We start from the raw sequence: 19,482 nt of genomic DNA, 5'->3' as shown, positions 1-19,482 counted from the left end.
ACAGTACACTTAATACAGTAAACTTTTTCAGTACCATACATAAGTACCAGAATTCTGTATCAAGTATCTGAAACAGGATTTGAACCTACAAACTTTCTAGTCAGACACAAAGATGTTAATCACAGAAGACATAATACACATTATCACAAGAAATATACATAACATACCTGACAAACATTTTCCTTTTTTGCAGCCCCTCCACCACGTTCCACTTGTGATTTCCTTGATGTTGATAAAAGTCCATCCAGGTCATTTTCATCAGCAGAGTCTGGCTGATTATCATTCTGTATGTTTGGCATGGAATGACAAACATAAAAAATATAAACAGAAGAATAAAACAATTATTATTCTACCATTTCTAAATGAGATACAATGACATCATTTGTTACAACAAAATGATGATAATTTAGTGACACATTAACCTCTCACGACATTAAGAGGCAATGGATACAGTTGAAAGTGAGCAGAGGGAAAACAAGCAGATTTGATTTTTTCCAATTTAAAAGGCAATATAGACAAATTAAAAGGATGATGTATCATTGAAGTAGAAGTTGGAAGTTTAATTTTGCCCAGAATATGGAATAATTCTAGTACTAGGCACTTGTAAATTTCAATTCACAATTCCAAATTTGGTGGGGGAGGGGGGGGGGGGGGAGAGAGAGAAGAGATGAACATTGAATCATCACTGCACAGTAGAGTAAGGTGGAAAGAAAAGGAATGGCCTTTAGTGCAAGTGGAAGGTTACTGGATGTGGAGTGAGACTGTGAAAGGATCGGACATAGAGGAAGTTATTGCCTAAAGTATCAAAGGGAAGCTTGGAATATAAACCTCACAACCGCAATCCAGTGCTGAGCAGTGAAGATCTATATCCCAGGATTACCTGATGTTTGTTGTTCCTGAGAAAATTTATCTAATCTCATTGTTTACTTTATGTAGCCATCTTCAAGATAGCACTACAATGAGTACTGTTCTTAAAGAGATTATCCATTTATTTATACACAGTTTTTGCACACCTTCCCACTCTTTCAATCAGCAGTGCTTTTATCAGTTGTCAGAAACAGCACCAACATGACCACCAAATCTCTTAACACTACAAAGCTCTTATGCCATTATTTATTTTCCGTTTTAGCATTTATGATTAATTTTATTCCTTACTCCATGTTTTAAATACGGGTCCAATATCACTCTAACACTACCTTATTTTTAAAAAAAATCAAGTGACCCTATTTCATATTCTCTACACCACTCATTTTCCCTTAAATCATTTTCCTCTGATGCTTCTTGTTTTGAAATTGCTGTTCTGCTACTGAGATCCTAGGAGACTATCTTCTTCTTATATTAATTATTAATTCTAAAGTCTGGAAGAAGATGGTGCCAGCGAACAATGCTACCAAAGGCAACATCCTCAAGACAGGTCACAAAGCAACTCCTTTCACTTTTTTTTTTACATCATCTTTATTTCAGATGTGTTTCTGCTACTGTTAGAGCCCAGTATCTACATTCTGGCAGTGCGTTTTCAGGCCAATAGGGCGATCTGGTGCTTTGCTGTCCCCAAAAGTGTTCCATGAGGCTGTGACCAAAGTGTGCATCATGGAGGCCAGGAGACTTCATCTCTGACCGATTAAAGTGCTGAAGAAGATTGAAATCATCAAAGCAGGTGCAGATGGGCGAGCGAGTATTCAGTGCCGTATACCAGCCTCTTTGCTCACTGATGCCAGAGAAGGTGACTGCATGTGGCGGTCTCTCAATCACTACTCCCAAGGGAAGGTGTTTGCATTCGAATGATCTCTCTTTCCCACGAAGCTGTTAGTGGACAGTGCTAGAGCAAGGTTTCATTGACGTGAATTGTAGATTTGAACTCTAATTCAGGTTTAGGATGCGCTCTACTTTCTAGTTCTAGTTCTGGTGCCCTTTCTTTTTACTACTTTTGGGTGATTCTTGAACCAGGGCAGCATGCAGATAATGAACATTGAGCTAAACTGTACACTTTGATTTTGTGTTTATAATCTGCGTTTTCACTTTTTTCTGGTTGCCATTTGTGCGATTTTTTTTGAGCATGGGGGTTGGGGAGGTTTGATGTTTGATGCTTTTCTTTGTAGAGATTAGTTCTATGGTGGTTCTTTGTTTTGTGACTGTGGGGAAGACGAATGTCAGGATTGTATACTGCATACATACTTTGATAATAAATGTACTTTGAATCTTTGAATTATTATGTACAGACATAATTCTACTCTGCTCACCATAAATGACTGTTTGACATTAACTACTCTACTCATTGCAGTGTTACAGGATCAAATGCTAGCCTTACATTTCAAAACTGTAACTATTAATTACTCCCTCAGTGGTTCCCTTGTCCATTCGTTCCTCCCCAATCTCCCTTCTGCCACTTATCCCTGCAAACGAACAAGTGCTGCACCTGCCTATTCACCTCTTCGCTCATCTCCATTCAGGGCCCCAAAAAATCCTACCAGGTGAGGCAATATTGCTAATCTGTTTGCCTCGCCTACTGTATCTGGTATTCCGGATGCAGCCTCCTCCACAATGTTCAGACCCGAAGTAGACCCGGGGGGGCAGGGGGGACTGCTTTGTTGAGCACCTTTACTCCATCTGCAACAGAGTATTTTTCTGGTGGCCAACCATTTTAATTCCAATCGCATTCCGACATGTCAGTCCATGGCCTCCTCTACATCCACCTGACTTCACATATCATCTTTTAGCTTGTACTCCTCACAGACCCCCCCCCCCCCACACACACTATTCTGGCTTCTTCCCACTTCCTTTCCAGTCCAGATGAAGGGTCTTAGTCCAAAACGTCAACTGTTTATTCATTTCCATAGATGATGCCTGACCTGCTGAGTTCCTACAGCATTTTGTGTGTGTTACTAGTAATTACCGTTTTCCTTGAGCCTCTTGTACTTCCCTTCTAATATTGTTCTATATTTTTTCTGTCATACAAAGGAAACATTAATGATGTTGTTTCCTGGATTCATCACCCTAGAAAGAATGTGAAATGTTAGCCAGTCATACTCTGCAATAATAACCTTTCAAAGTGCTTATGCATAGCTTTTCAGGTCACCTTGTTCAACAGAATAATGTCTTCAGAAGCCTAATTACACTGCATTTTTACCTCTTCAATGCTAACAAGTGCTGAAACGGTAACTTTGCTACTGGCTAGCATACTCATAGTAAGTAAAATACCTTTTTTTCACTTCCAGATCTGAGTTGAATTTGGTCCTTATTGGAAGATGAGATTTGTGGCTTCTTTTCATTTTTACAAACCATTCTTCTGCTTGAGATACTGTTTTCACCTACAATATATAGTCTTGCGTCAGATAAACATTCAGGAGGAATGAAAACAAATCATTGTGAAATCCATCGCATGTATTCATTAAAAAGTTGTCAGTCTCCTTCTTTGCATTATTTCTTACCCACTATCTCTCCCATATATTGAATAAAGAGAATATAAGTACAGTTTCAAGAAAAAGTTTGTGAACCCTTTGCCATTGCCTGGTTTTCTGCATGAATTACTTACAAAATGAGGTCTCATCTTCATCTGCGTTACAATAATAGACAAACACAATCTGCCCAAAATAACACACAAACAATTACACACCTCATGAATGTATTGAACACATTGCTTAATCATTCACAGTCCAGGCTGGAAAACTTATGCATTTAATAACCAGTAGAACCTCCTTTACAGCAATAATCTCCTCCAAATGTTTCCTGTAGCTGCTGATCAGATTTGCACAATGGCACAGAGAAATTTTGGATCATTCCTCCATAGAAAACTGTTTCAGTTCATCAGAATTTCTGGAATACCTTGCATGAACAGCCCTCTTCATGTCATGCCACAGCATCTCAATCGGATTGAGGTCTGGACTCTGACTTGGCCATTCCAAAACGCAAATTTTCTTCTTTTTAAATCATTCTGTTGATTTACTCCTGTGTTTTGGATTATTGTCTTGCTGCATCATCCAACTTCTATTAAGCTTCAGGTGATGGACTGGTACCCTGACATTCTCCTCGAAAATGTCTCGATACAATTTTGAATTCATTGTTCCCTCAATGACTGCAAGCTCTCCCGGCCCTGAGGCAGCAAAGCAGCCCCAAACCATAATGCTCCTTCTACCATGCTTCACAGTTGAGATGAGATTTTGGTGTTGGTGTGCAGTGCCCTTTTTCTCCAAACATAGCAGTGTGCACTTCTGCCAAAAAGTTCAACTTTTGTCTCATCTTTCCACAGAACATTGTCCCAGAAGCGTTGTGGAACATCCAGGTGGTCTTTGGCAAACTTGAGACATGCAGTATTTTTTTTTTGGAGAGCAGTAGTTTCTTTCCTCTGTGGTGTCCTTCCATGAACACCATTCTTATTCAGTGCTTTTCTTATAGTAGACACATGAACAGAGACTTCAGCAAGTTCTAGAGATTTCTGCAGGTCTCTTGTTGTTACCCTTGGGTTCTTCTTCACCTCCTTCAGCATTGCACGATGTGCCTTTGGTGTGATCTTTGCAGAACGCCCACCCTTAAAGAAGAGTAGCAACAGTACTGAATTTCTTCCATTTGTAGACATTTTTTCTTACTGTGGACTTATGAACACTCAGGTCTTTAGAAATGCTTTTGTAGCCTTTTTCAGCTTCATGCATCTCTACAAATCTTCTTCTAAGGTCCTCTGAAAGTTGTTTTGATTGAGGCAAGGTGCATGTAAACAGATCTTTCTTAAGAACAGGCTCCGTCAGTAACCTGACGTTATGTCTCTTTTTTAATAGGGCAAGGCACCTCTACAACCCACACCTCCAAACTCATCTCATTGATTGGAACACATAACTCCAAATAGCTTCTGTAGAAGGCTTTACTCCAAAGGTCCACATACTTTTTTGAACCTAGACTGTGATTGTTTAAATGGCGTACTCAGTATTGATGAGAAGTACAATTGTTTGTTTGTTGTTACTTGTGTTTGTCTATTATTGTAACTTAGATGAAAATCAGAACACATTTTTGAGTAATTAATGCAGAAAACCAGGTAGTTGCAAAGGGTTCACAAACTTTTTCTTGCAACTGTATTTCATAACCATAATTAATATGGATAAGAGATATACCGAATTCCATAAAATTTACAATGATTTATCTAAAAGCTTGTAGTTTATACAGAGCATAATTACTTCACTCCATTCAATTCACAAGGCACAACAAATTTTAAGAACCCAGATGCAGCAGGGATATCATGTGCTTTGGAAGTTACTATACCTTTAGTTAGCCTACTTTGGTAGAGCTAACCACTGATACCCATCCACCAATGTGGGAAACTGCCCAGATAAAACTTGCTCATAGAGGAGGTCAGATTTAATCCAGCCAAACCTTTCTTTCAAAACAAAGTAATATTTTAAGTCTAAACTGGAGTAACTCCAAAGATAATATACATCTACCCTCAGGCACAGAGACCACAACTGTACACACCACAATAAAATGTAGACTCAAGACCTTGCAGTATCTTAAAAGAACCTGTATATCTTTGATTTCTAATCCCTTTGCAATGAAGGCCACAGTACAATTTGCTTTTCGAAATGCACATCGTAGTTGCATGTTTATTGCATAATTTTCCTGGAACAATATACCCATATCTTCCTATACATAAATATATGCCATGTTCCTCCTGCTAAACAAAAACTTTTTCTTTCCTAACAAAGTGCATTTTTCCTTACTCCATTAGTTACCACTTTATTGTCAATAACCTTTTGCAGACTGTCCTCTTACAGTGCCCAAGAGCTTTGCACAGTACTATATGTACAACATGTTTACCAATATTAACAAGAACTTAAGACTTATAGATACTGCTGTTTCCAGGTCAAATATAGAATGGAGATTAATGTCTTTCCATCATGTATATTTAAGGCAGAGGATGATAGATTCTTGACTGGTCAGGGCATGAAGGGATACTGGGAGAAGGCAGGAGAATGGGGCTAAGAAGAAAATTGGATCAGCCATGATAAAATGGCAGAGCAGACTATGGCCAAATGGCCCAATTCTGCTCTTATATCTTATGGTCTTACTTTATATTCTAACCATTTCACCTATTGTATTCAGATCATCCCCAAGGAATCTGCAATAACAATTTGTATATGGAAGAAATTTCAGTGGCAGGCCAGCAGAACTTGTGCAAGTTTGCAAATAGGGAGGCAGGTAATTTTGATGCTAAAAATATTAAGTGAGGGACATTCAGTGCCACACATCAGTATGTCAATTTGATTATGAGATGGCACAATGTGCACGTGGACAAAACACTGCTTCCAACAAGAAATAAAAAAACCTTGATTCTATAGCACAGGGTTTCTCACAATGCAGGCTATAATTATATAGAGCAAGCAAGATGCTATAAACAAATATTTAAATAAAGCCAATCAAAGAAAAGAGCAATTGTGCATGAGTACTTTATTAAATAACAGTATTATGCAAAAGTCTAAGGCACATTTTATATGTGTATATATGTATGTGTATGTGTGTGTATATATCTATATATATATCTATATATATATATATATATATATATATATATATATATATATATATATATATGTGTGTGTGTGTGTGTGTGTGTGTGTGTGTGTGTGTGTGTGTGTGTATATATATATATATATATATATATACACACACACACACATAGACAGCAACCGTCTCCTCAAGCCACCTCTTCTCTCTTCATCCTCTTCACGCCTTCTCCCCAAAGCCCACGCAACTAACAGCTTTCACACAGACAGAAAGAATAACATCTATCCCAGTTGGTTAACAAATGAATACAAGTCCCGTTATCACTAATTATCATCCAAACATACTGCTATAGAGAACCACTGTCTCCGCAGTTAACAGTACAGAGAAGCCATTTTATTCACCTTAGCAGTAACATAAAAGAAGAAACCCTTACACTCTCCCCCCACCAAATTTAGTCATGTCCTCATGACTTCTAAATAACTCGCAACCCTTCCTGCAGATACAAAAACCCAATCCAGGTACAAACAGTGACGTTGCTCCCCAAACAGTGGACCTTACGCTTGGTCCCATGGGTGCTATGTAGGCCAACCTATCTGGGAGTTTCCTAATCCTCTGAGACCTCCGTACCCAATCACCTAAACCCCTAAGGCTCGGACACTACTGGGGATACTTCCGGTCCGCTTGCCGACTCCTCTCTCAATCTCTCACTCATGCCCCCACTGCAACCTGGAGTCCCCTTTCCCATGTCCGGGGCCTCACTTCTTTTCCTTCAAGGTCCTGCTGTTACCCAGGCTGCCCACAGATAGCCCTCCCTATTACACCTGATTCAGTGGGAGAAGGGTCAAAAGCCTCTTCCTCAATCAAGGGGAAGTTAGCGAAAGGCAGCACGTACCACACATCCAGCACATCATCCTTCAAATTCGTATTCTTCCTCATTTCCTCGATCGGTAGCTGCTGTTTGATTTTCTCCAAACTGAAGCACTTGGCCTAGGCCGCCTCTGCAGCCTCTTCAGTCTCCTGCAATCGAGACGTCAGCTTCTTCTTGCACCCCTCCAACTCTCACCCCAGTCTCAGCAGTTCTGACTCAAGCTTCTTGGCCATCTCAATCTGGGATGCAATTACACCACCAGCTTCTTCCACCCTGACCTGAAAAGTAGCAGTTAAAGGTGTTCAGCCTCCAGTTTAGAGTTCACTGAACTTATCTCCAGTTTTTTCTTCCTGATGACTTTCTCCAGGTCAACTTTCAATTTTTCCACTTCATTTAAACTGTCGATGGTCATTTTCAGGTTCCCTTCAAGCATCCGCTTCCCTTGTCCGAGATCTATCCGTCATTGTTTCACCTCCTCGGAAGTGTAATCAACCTCCCCTCTCTGGGCTCTCAGTTTTCTGTTGGCCTTAGTCAAACAGCTTTCTTTGTCTTCTCCAACTTGTAAGTCCTCCAATCTTTTCTGGATTAATTCATCAGTAAGTGGCCGCAGTTTCTGCTTGAAATTCCGTTTCTCCATCTCCACTTTGATGAGTTTGAACTCCAAGTCTTCAAGGTTTGTCCCAAAAGTGCGGCAGTCTCCAGCCAGCATGTTAGAGCGCTCAGTTCAGCGGTGCAAATCCCCTCTCTCCCCAGTGTCTCATTACAATTGACGACCTGGGTTTCCATCCCCAGGCCCACCACCGTCTGTTCCAACACCAGGAAGTTCAACTGGTATGTCGGGTCATTTCTCTCAGATTGCACCAAACTCCGCCGGCCAAAAACTACTCCACATGTTACATTTCGCTTCTGTCGCTTTTCCCCTCTCCCTTTCTTCTCCAAGGGAAGGTAGCCACACAGCAGCAGATTCAAAGGGTGCTGCACTTTGTCATAGTCCCCAGCAAATCTCCAAGAATTACCGGAGAATTTCACAACTGAACACAGAGCACACATGAACTGCATCTTTCTCCAGACCTGGCACTCGTCCAAAGAAAGTTTTAATTCTTTAACTCTTTGTCGCCCGGGCTTCGCCACTCGCCTCGCATCATAGTCCCCCAAGGCGAATCCAACTCTAGGCAGTCATCCACATACGAGAAAATTCCACACACCTTCACTTCCCCCACGGTCTTCCTCATGCCCCGCGGGAAGGTTGCAGGGGCTCTGGAAGTGCCCTTTGACATCTTTTCGGACCAGAAGAATCCTAGGGAAACAATAACGGCTGGCTTCTCCTTGTCAGCCTCACTCATCAGGATCTGGCAACATCCACTCCTCAGATCCAGCACGTTAAACCATGTCGCACCACACAAAAAGCCCATAGCGTCTTTGGCCCTCAGGGCTGTATTCTGGTCAAAGACAGTGCGCCTGTTCAGAGTCCTATAATCCACACATGCTGCCTACAACTTCCACAAATCCAGGGACCAGTCGCCGTGACCTCTCTCTCACCGAGGTGCCTTCAGCAGTCAACTCCCTTCCCTCATGGTATTTTGGAGTATCTACTAAGAGGGTCTCCCCCTCAGGTACTTCCCCCAGGCTGTACCACCATCGGCTCTCGTTTAAATTCAGTACCAGCCCAATGCTGCTACACACGTCCTCACAAGCAGCTCGAAACACTGGATGCACAGTCAACGCCCCCGAACAGTTCTCACCCGCCTCCTCCTGGCAGGCCCCCATACGCCTCCTCATCAGTGGGATGCTGGTCCCCTCCAGAATCGAAACACTGCTCGTCTCAACAGTGTCCGGACACAACAGCACTGACGATTCAGGAACCTCAGACACCCCCACCTTGGCCTCCAATAACTCCAGTTTCACTGACCCATAATCGTCTGCTGGGTAATCTCCAGCACTGATATTCCTAATTTCCAGTGCCCCTAATGGTGTCGAGAGTAAATGCTTCAAATACCGGTAAATGCTTCAAATAAAACGAACTGTACAGCAACTTGACCTGCGCCGCAGTATCGAGGATGGCCTTAGCATAGCTTTCATCTATCTGTAACGACACATGGAGGCGGGGTCCCTCTAAGCCTTCAGGAATAGGGTCTTTTCCTCTCCGAAGTTCCTTAGTGCATTGCTGGGAATGTGCTCCCCCAGAGACCCCAAGCCGTTCCCCCACTGGGCCTCCACTAAGCTTCCCGACACCTCTCTGATCAGCTGAACAACTGAGGGAGGAGCTGATCCCCTGAAACGATCCCCCTGGCACTGCAAGCAATTTAGCTGCCTTCCTAGCCAAGAGAAGATACACTGAAAGCTTTTCCCCAATCTCCTGTCACAGGTATGGAAAGCCCCCAAGGCGCTGCATTTTATTGCCAGTCGAACCAGACGCATTTTCCCCTGCTTTCAGATAACTGGCCGCTGTCACTACGGAGTAATTGACCCTGACAGTTCTAACACCGTCAACAGCCCACCTACTCAAACTTTCAACCAATCCCTATCACTCTCCCTCAACCGAGCACTGCAACTCATCTAACAACCGAGAGGTCCGCTCTGCCCACGCCTCCCCCCCTTTAGGGGTGGACATTATTCCAAAGACCGGGCAGAGCCTGCCACAGCGTTAAAATTCCGACCACTCTTCCCACTCCCTCCTGACAGTATGGACAGCCCATGGCTCCACCTCATCTGGGGCACCAATAGACACTGGCAATCCCATCTCCGTGACATCAGCGCTGGGCCGCGCTGAAGCAAGGTCTGAGCCCGCCATTTTATTAAGCTTTTGCGCTGCTGTTTCAACTTCGCCATTGGCTTTAACTGTACTCAAAAATCGAATTAACAATTCATCCAAGGTACGAATATCCACCCCACTCAACCCGTTACTAACCGCAATCCCACATAGGTACTCATCACTAACCGCAATTCCACAGAGACACACATTACTAACAGCAATTCCACAGAGACACAGCAGCACCGACTTAAACAGGGCAATCACACAGCACCCTACAAAAATCCACATCCTGGACGATAGCCCCCACAATGTAGCCCCCTGGTAAGCCTCAGGCTCGCTTAGCTCGCTTCCGTCTGGGGAGAGCAGCCTTCGGCCCCGCCAAACTGGGTAATCAAGTTCGGGTGGATGCTGTGTGTTGTGTCCCCTGTGTAACATCAGTACCCCGAAATAACATTCAGTCTACAATGTGCGGTTAAACGAGTAAGATTTTATATTTAAGTATGGGGTTAGTAGAGAACAAAAGAAAAGAAAAACAAATAAAAGGCGCCAATAATCTCATAAACATGTCCAGGCACAAACGTTGGAGCTCATGGATTCCCTGTCACTGATCCTCCTTCGCTTGTCGTCGACCCCTGGGCTCCCGCCCTGAGCCCAGGCCCAGCAGGTCCAACAACCATCTCCTCAAGCCACCTCTTCTCTCTTCATCCTCTTCGTGCCTTCTCCCCAAAGCCCGCGCAACTAACAGCTTTCACACAGACAGAAAGAATAACATCTATCCCAACTGGTTAACAAATGAATACAAGTCCCATTATCACTAATTATAATCCAAACATACTGCTATAGCGAACCACTGTCCCCGCAGTTAACAGTACAGAGAAGCCATTATATTCACCTTAGCAGTAAGATAAAAGAAGAAACTCTTACACATACAGACACACATATCTACAGTGCCTAAGACTTTTGCACAGTACTGTAGTTATTTTATGTATTGCACTGTACTGCTGTCACAAAATAAATCATGCCATATGTGAGTGATGATTCTAATATGGGTTTCTTGTGAACTGAGAAGGGAATCATGGTTGGTAAAAGGGCAAGAGAAAAGGGTGGGAGCAGGAAGCACCCAAGAGACATTCTGTAATGATCAATGAATCAATTGTTTGCAATCAAATGACTTTGCCTGGTGTCTCAGCACCCATGCCACCTGCCGCCCTGGCACTCCGTTTCTGCCACCTGTTCCACACCCCACTTGCCGCGCTCCACCATCACCATTCCCAACATCCTTTGCTTCTGCCATACATCGACAAATAAAGCAATGTGCAAAAGTTTAGACACCCTAGTTACATATATGTGCCCACAACTTTTGCACAATACTGCAACTCAGAAAGCATCAGCAATACTTTAAGCATGTTCTTCATTTGAGTTTCTGTATTATTCAATGAGGCATTCCCCATCTTTATGTTTGACAACTGAGAGCAGATATTTTCTGTGCCCTCTCTCAATTTGATATCTTTACTAGTGTTTGGTTACTGAAATTCCACACACAGATACCTGAATTAGGATAGAGCCTGCTTCACATTTAGTAAAATCATGGCTAATTTTAACCTTGACTTTCCATTCCAATCTACAGTGAGTAAACTTGGCTTTCAAAAAATCCACGTTTGGCTTTGTTTGGCTTTGAATATCTTAGAGACTCTGTTTCCATCACGCTGAGGATGAGCTCCAAAGCCTAATGATCCTCACTGTCTTAAACATACAGTATTATTTTAAAGCAGTGACCCTGGTTCTAGATTCTTCCATAAAAGGAAATATCTTCTCCACATTCTCCCTGCCATTCCCTTTCAGGATTTTAAATATTTCAGTCAGTCCTCTCTCGCTTAATTCTGGAAGGTGCACCTTGAGCCAGTTGTCATCAAACAATACAGTCCAATGAACATCCTTAAGCTGCTTCTGGCACATTTACATCTCTCCTTGAGGAGGCCAGATAACTGAGCTTCCTCTTTTTGTTTTTGCATTTAATCTTCCTATCAATAAAAAATAGCTTTCTGTCATTTGAAACACCAGGAGAGGCAGATCCTTCTGCACCACAGCACACTGCAATCTTTCACATGCATTTTAAAAAATTTATTCTGCTAAAATGGACAGTTTCCCTAATTATATACCATTTACCAGATCTTTGCCTACCCACTTAACTGAACTGTATCATTTTGTAGTCCCCTTTAGTCCTCTTCACAATTTACCTAACTACCTAGTTTTTCCATTGGTACCTTAATGCAAGTTTATAAATTTATAAATTTCCTGAAAAACTAAGATCCCAACACTAGTCCTTGTGACATTCCATTTTTTAACAACTTGCCAATCAACAAAATAGGTATTAATACCTGCTGTTTCCAGTTAGCCAACCAATCTTCCATGCATGTCAATGTTAGCTCCTACACCAAAAGTTCTTATTCTAATAACCTTTGGTGACATCTCACAGAACTGCTAGAATATCACCTAGGTGAATATCTATAAATATTTGGCCAGATTACCCAACCCACTATCAGAACTTGCCAAGTAAGGAGTAAAGGAGCAATACCTTATGACTGTTAGGTATTCTTACAAATGTTATCAAACATTTGCCAGTCCATCGAGCTAATATCAATTTTCGCTCTACCAACTGAAAATGTTGTTGAGTCAAGAGAAACCAAAGGCTATGATAGAAACAGACATGGCATAATATAACTCCCAACAAGATACCATGAGGAGCAACATTTTAAAAATGATCAGTGTGAATATTCTAAAAACAAATGGGTACAGCAGGTTTTAAATAAACATTGAGAGCAACTGTAAAAAGGGGTAATAGCCAGTTTGTAGTTCCTGCCTTGGACACACAACTTCAAATTTGGAAAACTGGGCCAAACTATATCACTGGTGTACTCATCCTTCACATCCATAAATTTTCAAATTTGCAGAATAATATGAAGCAAAGTTGCTGAGAGTACTTCTATCATATGAAAATGCATTTCTCAGATTCAACTGCAATAAAACAATTTAACCTGATGCAAATGCAAACAAAATTTGTTTGTAGGTATACTAGAATCACAGAAACGGGCCCTTTTTTTCCTAGCCCATTTTATTCTCTCCAAATTCATGTCAACTTCCCCCCCGATTCTACAACTTATCAACATTCTAGTGGGCGTTTTTTGGTGCCTATTAGCACTGTGAGACAGCAGCTCTATTAACTGCTCCACTGTGCCACCCTATTAATAATCTTCTGACAACAAGCTTTCAGACTTGTGTAAATTTCAACAAAATGAAGGAAGGGAGAGCATGCATACAGTGCTGTCAAAATTGTTCTGGAGAGATTAGTATTTTCACTGACCGCACCCCCCCCACCCCAGGATTACTCTTGCAATGTATGAAAGATGCTAGAAACACAAAAGAACACAGACAGTAGAATACATGAAAAAAGCTTTAGCATTCAAAAATTAACTATTTTTAATTATTGAAAGGAACCACGCCCGAATAACTGATAAATGCAACATGATCAAAACACTTAGATTACTTACCTAAACAACACTTCATAGACTGTGGCACAGGACTATTTACCATTGTTTGAACACTCTTTGTACTTCTGGCTTCAGAGTGCTGAGAAGGCTGGAGGGAAGAATAATATTTATTCAGTCTCTCAGAATTGACTAACACAATCAAAAATCAGCCTGAAACAAGCATCTAAAAGAATGCCAGCTGAAAGCAATTTGGATCCATTTGTCGTGAACCAGGACTGCTTCAACTACCCCTAACGTTAATTCCCTCCACCGCTGGTGCATCATACCTACGGTGCATAACATCTGCAAAATCTAGCAGATCAGCACCTCCAAAACTTGCGACATCTGCCATCAGGAAAAAGGACACTCTAGGTATGGGAGTCCCATGGGTTGCAAAGTATTATATTATTCATTTTTACTGGATTTAATTCATGGAACTTATTATCAGGCAGCACTGTGAGTCACCTTTACTAGAACAGCAGTGCTTCAGGACAGTACCTGGTTATGCATTGAGCAATGAACAATAAATACTAGCCTTGCTAGTGACTAGCACATTCCCTCAATACTGAGAGAAAACTTGGACCAAAACAACTAAGTTTCAAGCAACTCAATTTGAATCATGTACGCAATTTAGACAACGTATCATCTTGTTTTTCCAAGTAAAAGTAAAAAGAGTTTGGACTGCACAAGGGATGCAGATATTAACTGGAAGTGTATCTTGTTTGAAAATTCAGGCCTGAAGATAGCACATTTGATTATCTTTTGCATAGTTCTAGGTAGCAAGAACAGAGCTAGGGCATTTACAAGGATGGGGGCCATCCAGCTAGAATAAGTGCAGAGTAGGAAATATTTGTACCAAGGAAAGCAGTGTGTTTTCTCAACACTTAATAAATTGCACCAAAGCTAATCATTTGGCATTTCATACTTAGCAAATATTTTAAAGCAGCTCATTATATAGCTGTAACTATTTTTGTTATTCATCCTACATACATCCCAGTCAGATATTAACAGACCAAGACTGTCAGGAGTACTAAAGGATCTCTGCCCAAAATATCCACGGAGCCTGACTGAGCTTGTTTTTAGTAGACAAATAACAGAGATAAAATGTTTTAGGATTTCAAAATTATCAGTAACTACATTATATTTTCCTGTGCCCACAACTCAATTTGTTGCTCAAATCATGCTGCACTAAGGAGTTAAAAGTAATTAAAGATTCTTTGCTGCCAACATAAAAGATAATTCACAGATGCCATCTGTAAACAGACAGAATAATTTTAATTTTAAGTCTTTCAACCATTCTTGCCTGAACCTTCAAAACTGTTAAATCCTGATATAAAATACTCTAATGCACAAAAGAATATTTGCCTATTACCTCCTTTACCCGGCATGATACTTTGGTGACCAAGGCCATGTATGTATTTTTTTTAAATTAAGACAATCATCTCAGAAGGGTCAATTACTTGGCTCCATCTATTTCTCAGTCATAATGTGTTTTCAAATAATATAATGTGGCATGACGTACTATAATTATTATTTATAATTATTTATTATACAACTGATCAGATGATTCATTTCAATTTTTTTTTAAACTAGTCAGACACTATTAGCCATTGACTGACCTGTCACTTCTACCTTTTTTTTGTATCATTCTATACTGCCTTCAATATTGTGGTTTTTCAGAAACTTTCAGAACAACTGCTAAACAATTCCTCTGTTGCAGCACTGGAAACCTGTTTGCTCCGTTTTACACAAGGGATTATTAATCTTAATCACATGTTCATTCGGAACCTGCACAACCATTGGAACTGGCATTCATTCTTTAACTGCGTTCCTATTCTTCTCACTTCTAACTTTAAGTGTGACATATTTTGAAACTGTACTTTGCGCGTGCAATACCATGTTTAGTAATCAAGGCCAGATTTCACAACAGTGCACAGCATTTATGGTCATAGTCTCACAGCCTGAATTGATAGAGAGTTTTAACATTTAGCCTCTTACATACATGAGCGATAGAATTGGCGAAATGGAGGAATGGCAATGTATTTCCAAGTCAGCGTGATTAGGAAATGGAAATGAACTTGCATTTCGTGTAGTACCAATTACTTTCACCTTTCCCTTCAAGATGGTACAAGACTACAAGCTTTGGAATATGCTTTTAAAAAAGCAGCAGTGGAGTACTGTTGCAATATATCATAAATACTATAAACTCTAGCCACGGTGTGCTGGTGATGGAGTGTGTGAACGTTGAGGGTGGTGCACGTGCAAAGTGATTAGGGTGTGTTTCAAAAGCATTAACAACCTATATTTATTTCCCCAATAATGTTAAAGGTGCTATATATTAATCAAAATTTCATGCTGAGCTACACAATAGGGTCAATAATTAAAAACTTATTCAAAAAAGTTTTAAGAAACATCAAAAAGTTGAGTGTGTTTGAGCGGAAATTCTGGAGCTGAGGGATAGTGGAAGCTACACTTGACAAAGGACAATCTAGTTACACAGAAATAATATCCAACATGTCTTGTTTACAATTTGGGTCAACAGATTTTTTTTTTTTTTTTTTTGAAAAGTGCAATGAATGTTGGCACTTGTAAGGAAAGTGACAGTGAGATCTCAGCCTGAAGTTAGCTGCAGTGTTTTGCAGGCATGGTGACCTACGGGGAGGCAACATGGGTTAAGTGAAAGCAATGATCTCCCAAGCATCCCTATAGAGCAACATTTTAATTTTAGTTGTGTAAATTGGGTAGAAGGTAGCAATTTAATCCAGAGAAATGTGATGGAATCCATTTAAAGAGGTCCAATAAAGAAAGAGGATATATAGTAAAGGAAGGATATAAAGTGGTACTGAAGCACCTTGGAATATGTATCTGTATTTCCTCAAAGGGCAGCAAGATCAGTTCACAAGATGGTTAAAGAAGAAAATACGGTGCCTTATAACCAAAGTATAGGACTTCCTTGTTCAGAAGTTATTGTGGAAATAATGTATGTTTTTTTTTTCACCCTAAGAACCTCATCATCCAGGACATGTCCTCTTTGAGTTACTATCATTGGGGAGGAGATACAATATCCTGAAGACCCACACTCAATGTTTTAAGAACAGCTTCTTCCCTTCAGCTATCAAATTTCTGACCAGTCCATGAATCTATGAATAGTACTACACTATGTCTTTTGCACTGCTCATTTACTTTTTATTCACATAGTAATTTTTATTCTGCCATAGTACAACCAATTTCATGGCATATGTCAGTGATAAGCCTGATTCTGAATCACACTTGAAACAGTAATCTGCACTGGAAGAGCTGTGCCCTGATGGTCTACAGATTATTGTTGGAAGAAAGGATTATAATAGATAGCTCATTCTCAAATGGCACGGACAGGTTGGAGTGAAAGGTTGCTTTCTGCAGCATAAACTATAACTCATTGAAGAAACATGTATTGTATTCAGAAAGAACCAGCTGCACATACATGTTCAGGGAAGGGCTATTAGAATAATTTTAAATGTTTTTTCATTTGGTGCTGTTACCTCAAGGGTTTCAGTGAGTCTCAATGTGAGGATGCTGTCTGAACAGAAAATGTGTTTCTACACTGTTTGCTACTACGTGGCACTGCTTGCGAAAACACGGACTTCTATTTAATAAAATTTACTTTACTTGGTAATACAAATGTGGAGGCCAAAAATTAAATGGCAGAACGTTCATAGCATATAAGTTTGACCTGTGTGAAAAAAATTTAAAAGGTAAATGATTTAAAAAATGTCAAAGCACATGCCTTAAATGAATGAAGGCCCCGTTTAAATTTCTTCTTTGGAATAAACAGCTGATCAAAATCTTCTGTTGATTCCAACAGCTTCTTAGTAGGCTTTCTCTGTCGTTTTCCTTCAGCATTTCCTACAGCAGAGCAAGCAATTTTATATAACACTTTTGTATTCTAAATCAGATAGAATCTACATAATTTTAAATGTAGAAAGAAAATATTTAAGTTTACTTATTTTCTAGGTGTAAAAGTTTAATCACAAAACTGCCATGTCGCATTTGATAATACTGAAAATAAGACCGAATGCAGATAAAAATCATTGCATTAGCAGTTCTATTATAAATGGGAAACAACAGGAAAATACAGTTCATTTGATATTAAAGGGCAGTTCTTTGAACTAAATTCCTACTAATGGGAGTTTTGTGATTAGTATAATCTTGGTCACACTTTGCAAAATGTCACCTTTGATTCTAGCAAGAATGTCACATCAAAAATACAGATGACCTACCTTACCATTATCTTTCCTGCAAGTACTACCATCATAAAAATAATCTCTCTCCAAAAAAATTTTTAATTTCATGTGATTGCCCTGTTATCAGAAGGATATGGAGGCACTGGAGAGTGTCCAGAAAGATTTTTGAGAATAGTTGTGGGATAAGGGACTATACTTACAGGGGGTAGAAGGGAGAGGCTGGGATTGTTTTCTTTGAAGAGAAGGTGGAGGACAGATCTGAAAGTATATAAAATGTTGAGAGATTGAGACACAGTGGATACTGGAACACTGTTCCCTTTGAAATCAAAAATGAGAGGTCACAGAGATTTAAAGAAGGGAAAGAACTCACTGAAAGAAAACACTTTCATTTGTGCAAATGTACTGTAAAGCAGGCAATGCAGCTTTCAAGACAGTTAAAAACGTGATTGGGAATAATTTGCAAGTCTATGGAGAAGGGGCCAGAGGTGGAACTAGTTGAGTTGCTCTGATAAAAGTGCAACAGACACAGTGGTCTCGTACTGGGCAGTAACCATTCCATGATAATCACAATTCCTAATTTTCCCTAACTGCATTCTGCTGGAGTGTTTCTGCAAAGAATTCAAAAAGGTTCATAATTCATATACCTTTGTCAATTCAAGGACAAAAAAATGAGCATCAATATAGCATTACAGGCAGTTTACTACTACAAGAACAACTGGCATTGTAAACTAAATGGTCATTGTTATTTTTATTATTTGGAGCATAGCACAGCTTCAGTCCATAAAAGCACGTTCCTGCGGCAGCCAAAAAAAAATACACTGAAAGCACAAGGAATGCAGATGCTGTAATCTATTGCAGGAGGAACTCAGCCAATAAGGTATCACAAAGTCAGGAGAACATCAGTTCCACTCTGGTGGTGGCATACACTTGTTTAATGAGCTCACCAACATACTATCAAACAGGTGCCATGAAAAGGCTACTTGCTGTCTCAAATGGTATCTCAGGTAGAACAACTGTATCTACTACTAGGAGTTGTATGATGCTCTTCACAATCAGCAAAATATCACTCTAGAACAGCCTGCATTCCTCAATCAGCAGAGATGCCTGCTCACCACGTGCAATGTCAGCAGCCTGCTGTTCTTCAAGAGAATTACTATGTGCCTATTGATTAAATTACATTTTTTTAAAAATCTGCAACAAGTTTCTGTAAAAGCTTTTTTTATAATTAGTTTACACTACTACTGAACAAATGTCCACAACACAAACGACAAATCAATTCCTTTTCTTCCCCTTCCTCATGTTATCTTCTATCGTGCCATACTCAAAGCAGAGCAGATACCTGTGCATTTATTAAGGTGGCAGATGATACCTATGCAAGTTCAAATGCTATGAGGTCTCAAGAAAGCTTATCAATGCTTTTCAAATAGTGAGCACCTCATTAACTCTGCTGCAAAAATGTGAGATTGATTCCATACCTACCATATAAATATGCGGATAAAATAAATGACCGGTTGGTTCTTCTCTTCCAAACTTTGTTACTATATGGACTTGATACTGCACTATTTAAATGAAGGACTCTTACAAAAGGTTGAAAGATATTATCAAAGCAGAAGTGCAAGCTGATGC

The 19,482-nt window shown here is 40.2% G+C and overlaps 1 protein-coding gene across 3 annotated transcripts in view; it reads right to left on the bottom strand.

The window, feature by feature from the left end:
- The window catches only part of nsd1a (nuclear receptor binding SET domain protein 1a), a 124,040-nt gene that overhangs the window by 56,257 nt on the left and 48,301 nt on the right, over positions 1–19,482 (bottom strand). For 2 of the 3 annotated variants that reach the window (XM_072263658.1, XM_072263659.1), the window contains exons 7-10: positions 17,400–17,518; positions 13,655–13,742; positions 3,199–3,308; positions 168–320 (exon numbers count right to left, since the gene is read on the bottom strand). In XM_072263658.1, the coding sequence (XP_072119759.1) occupies positions 168–320; positions 3,199–3,308; positions 13,655–13,742; positions 17,400–17,518 (470 nt within the window). The remainder of the gene's footprint in view (positions 1–167; positions 321–3,198; positions 3,309–13,654; positions 13,743–17,399; positions 17,519–19,482) is intronic. The other variant, XM_072263657.1, reaches the window with a different exon arrangement.

This window comes from Mobula birostris, chromosome 7 (genome assembly GCF_030028105.1).
Source record: "Mobula birostris isolate sMobBir1 chromosome 7, sMobBir1.hap1, whole genome shotgun sequence".
Classification (NCBI taxonomy): Eukaryota; Metazoa; Chordata; class Chondrichthyes; order Myliobatiformes; family Myliobatidae; genus Mobula; species Mobula birostris.
Note: the sequence above shows the minus strand (reverse complement) of the source record. Positions and strands in the feature narration are given on the sequence as shown.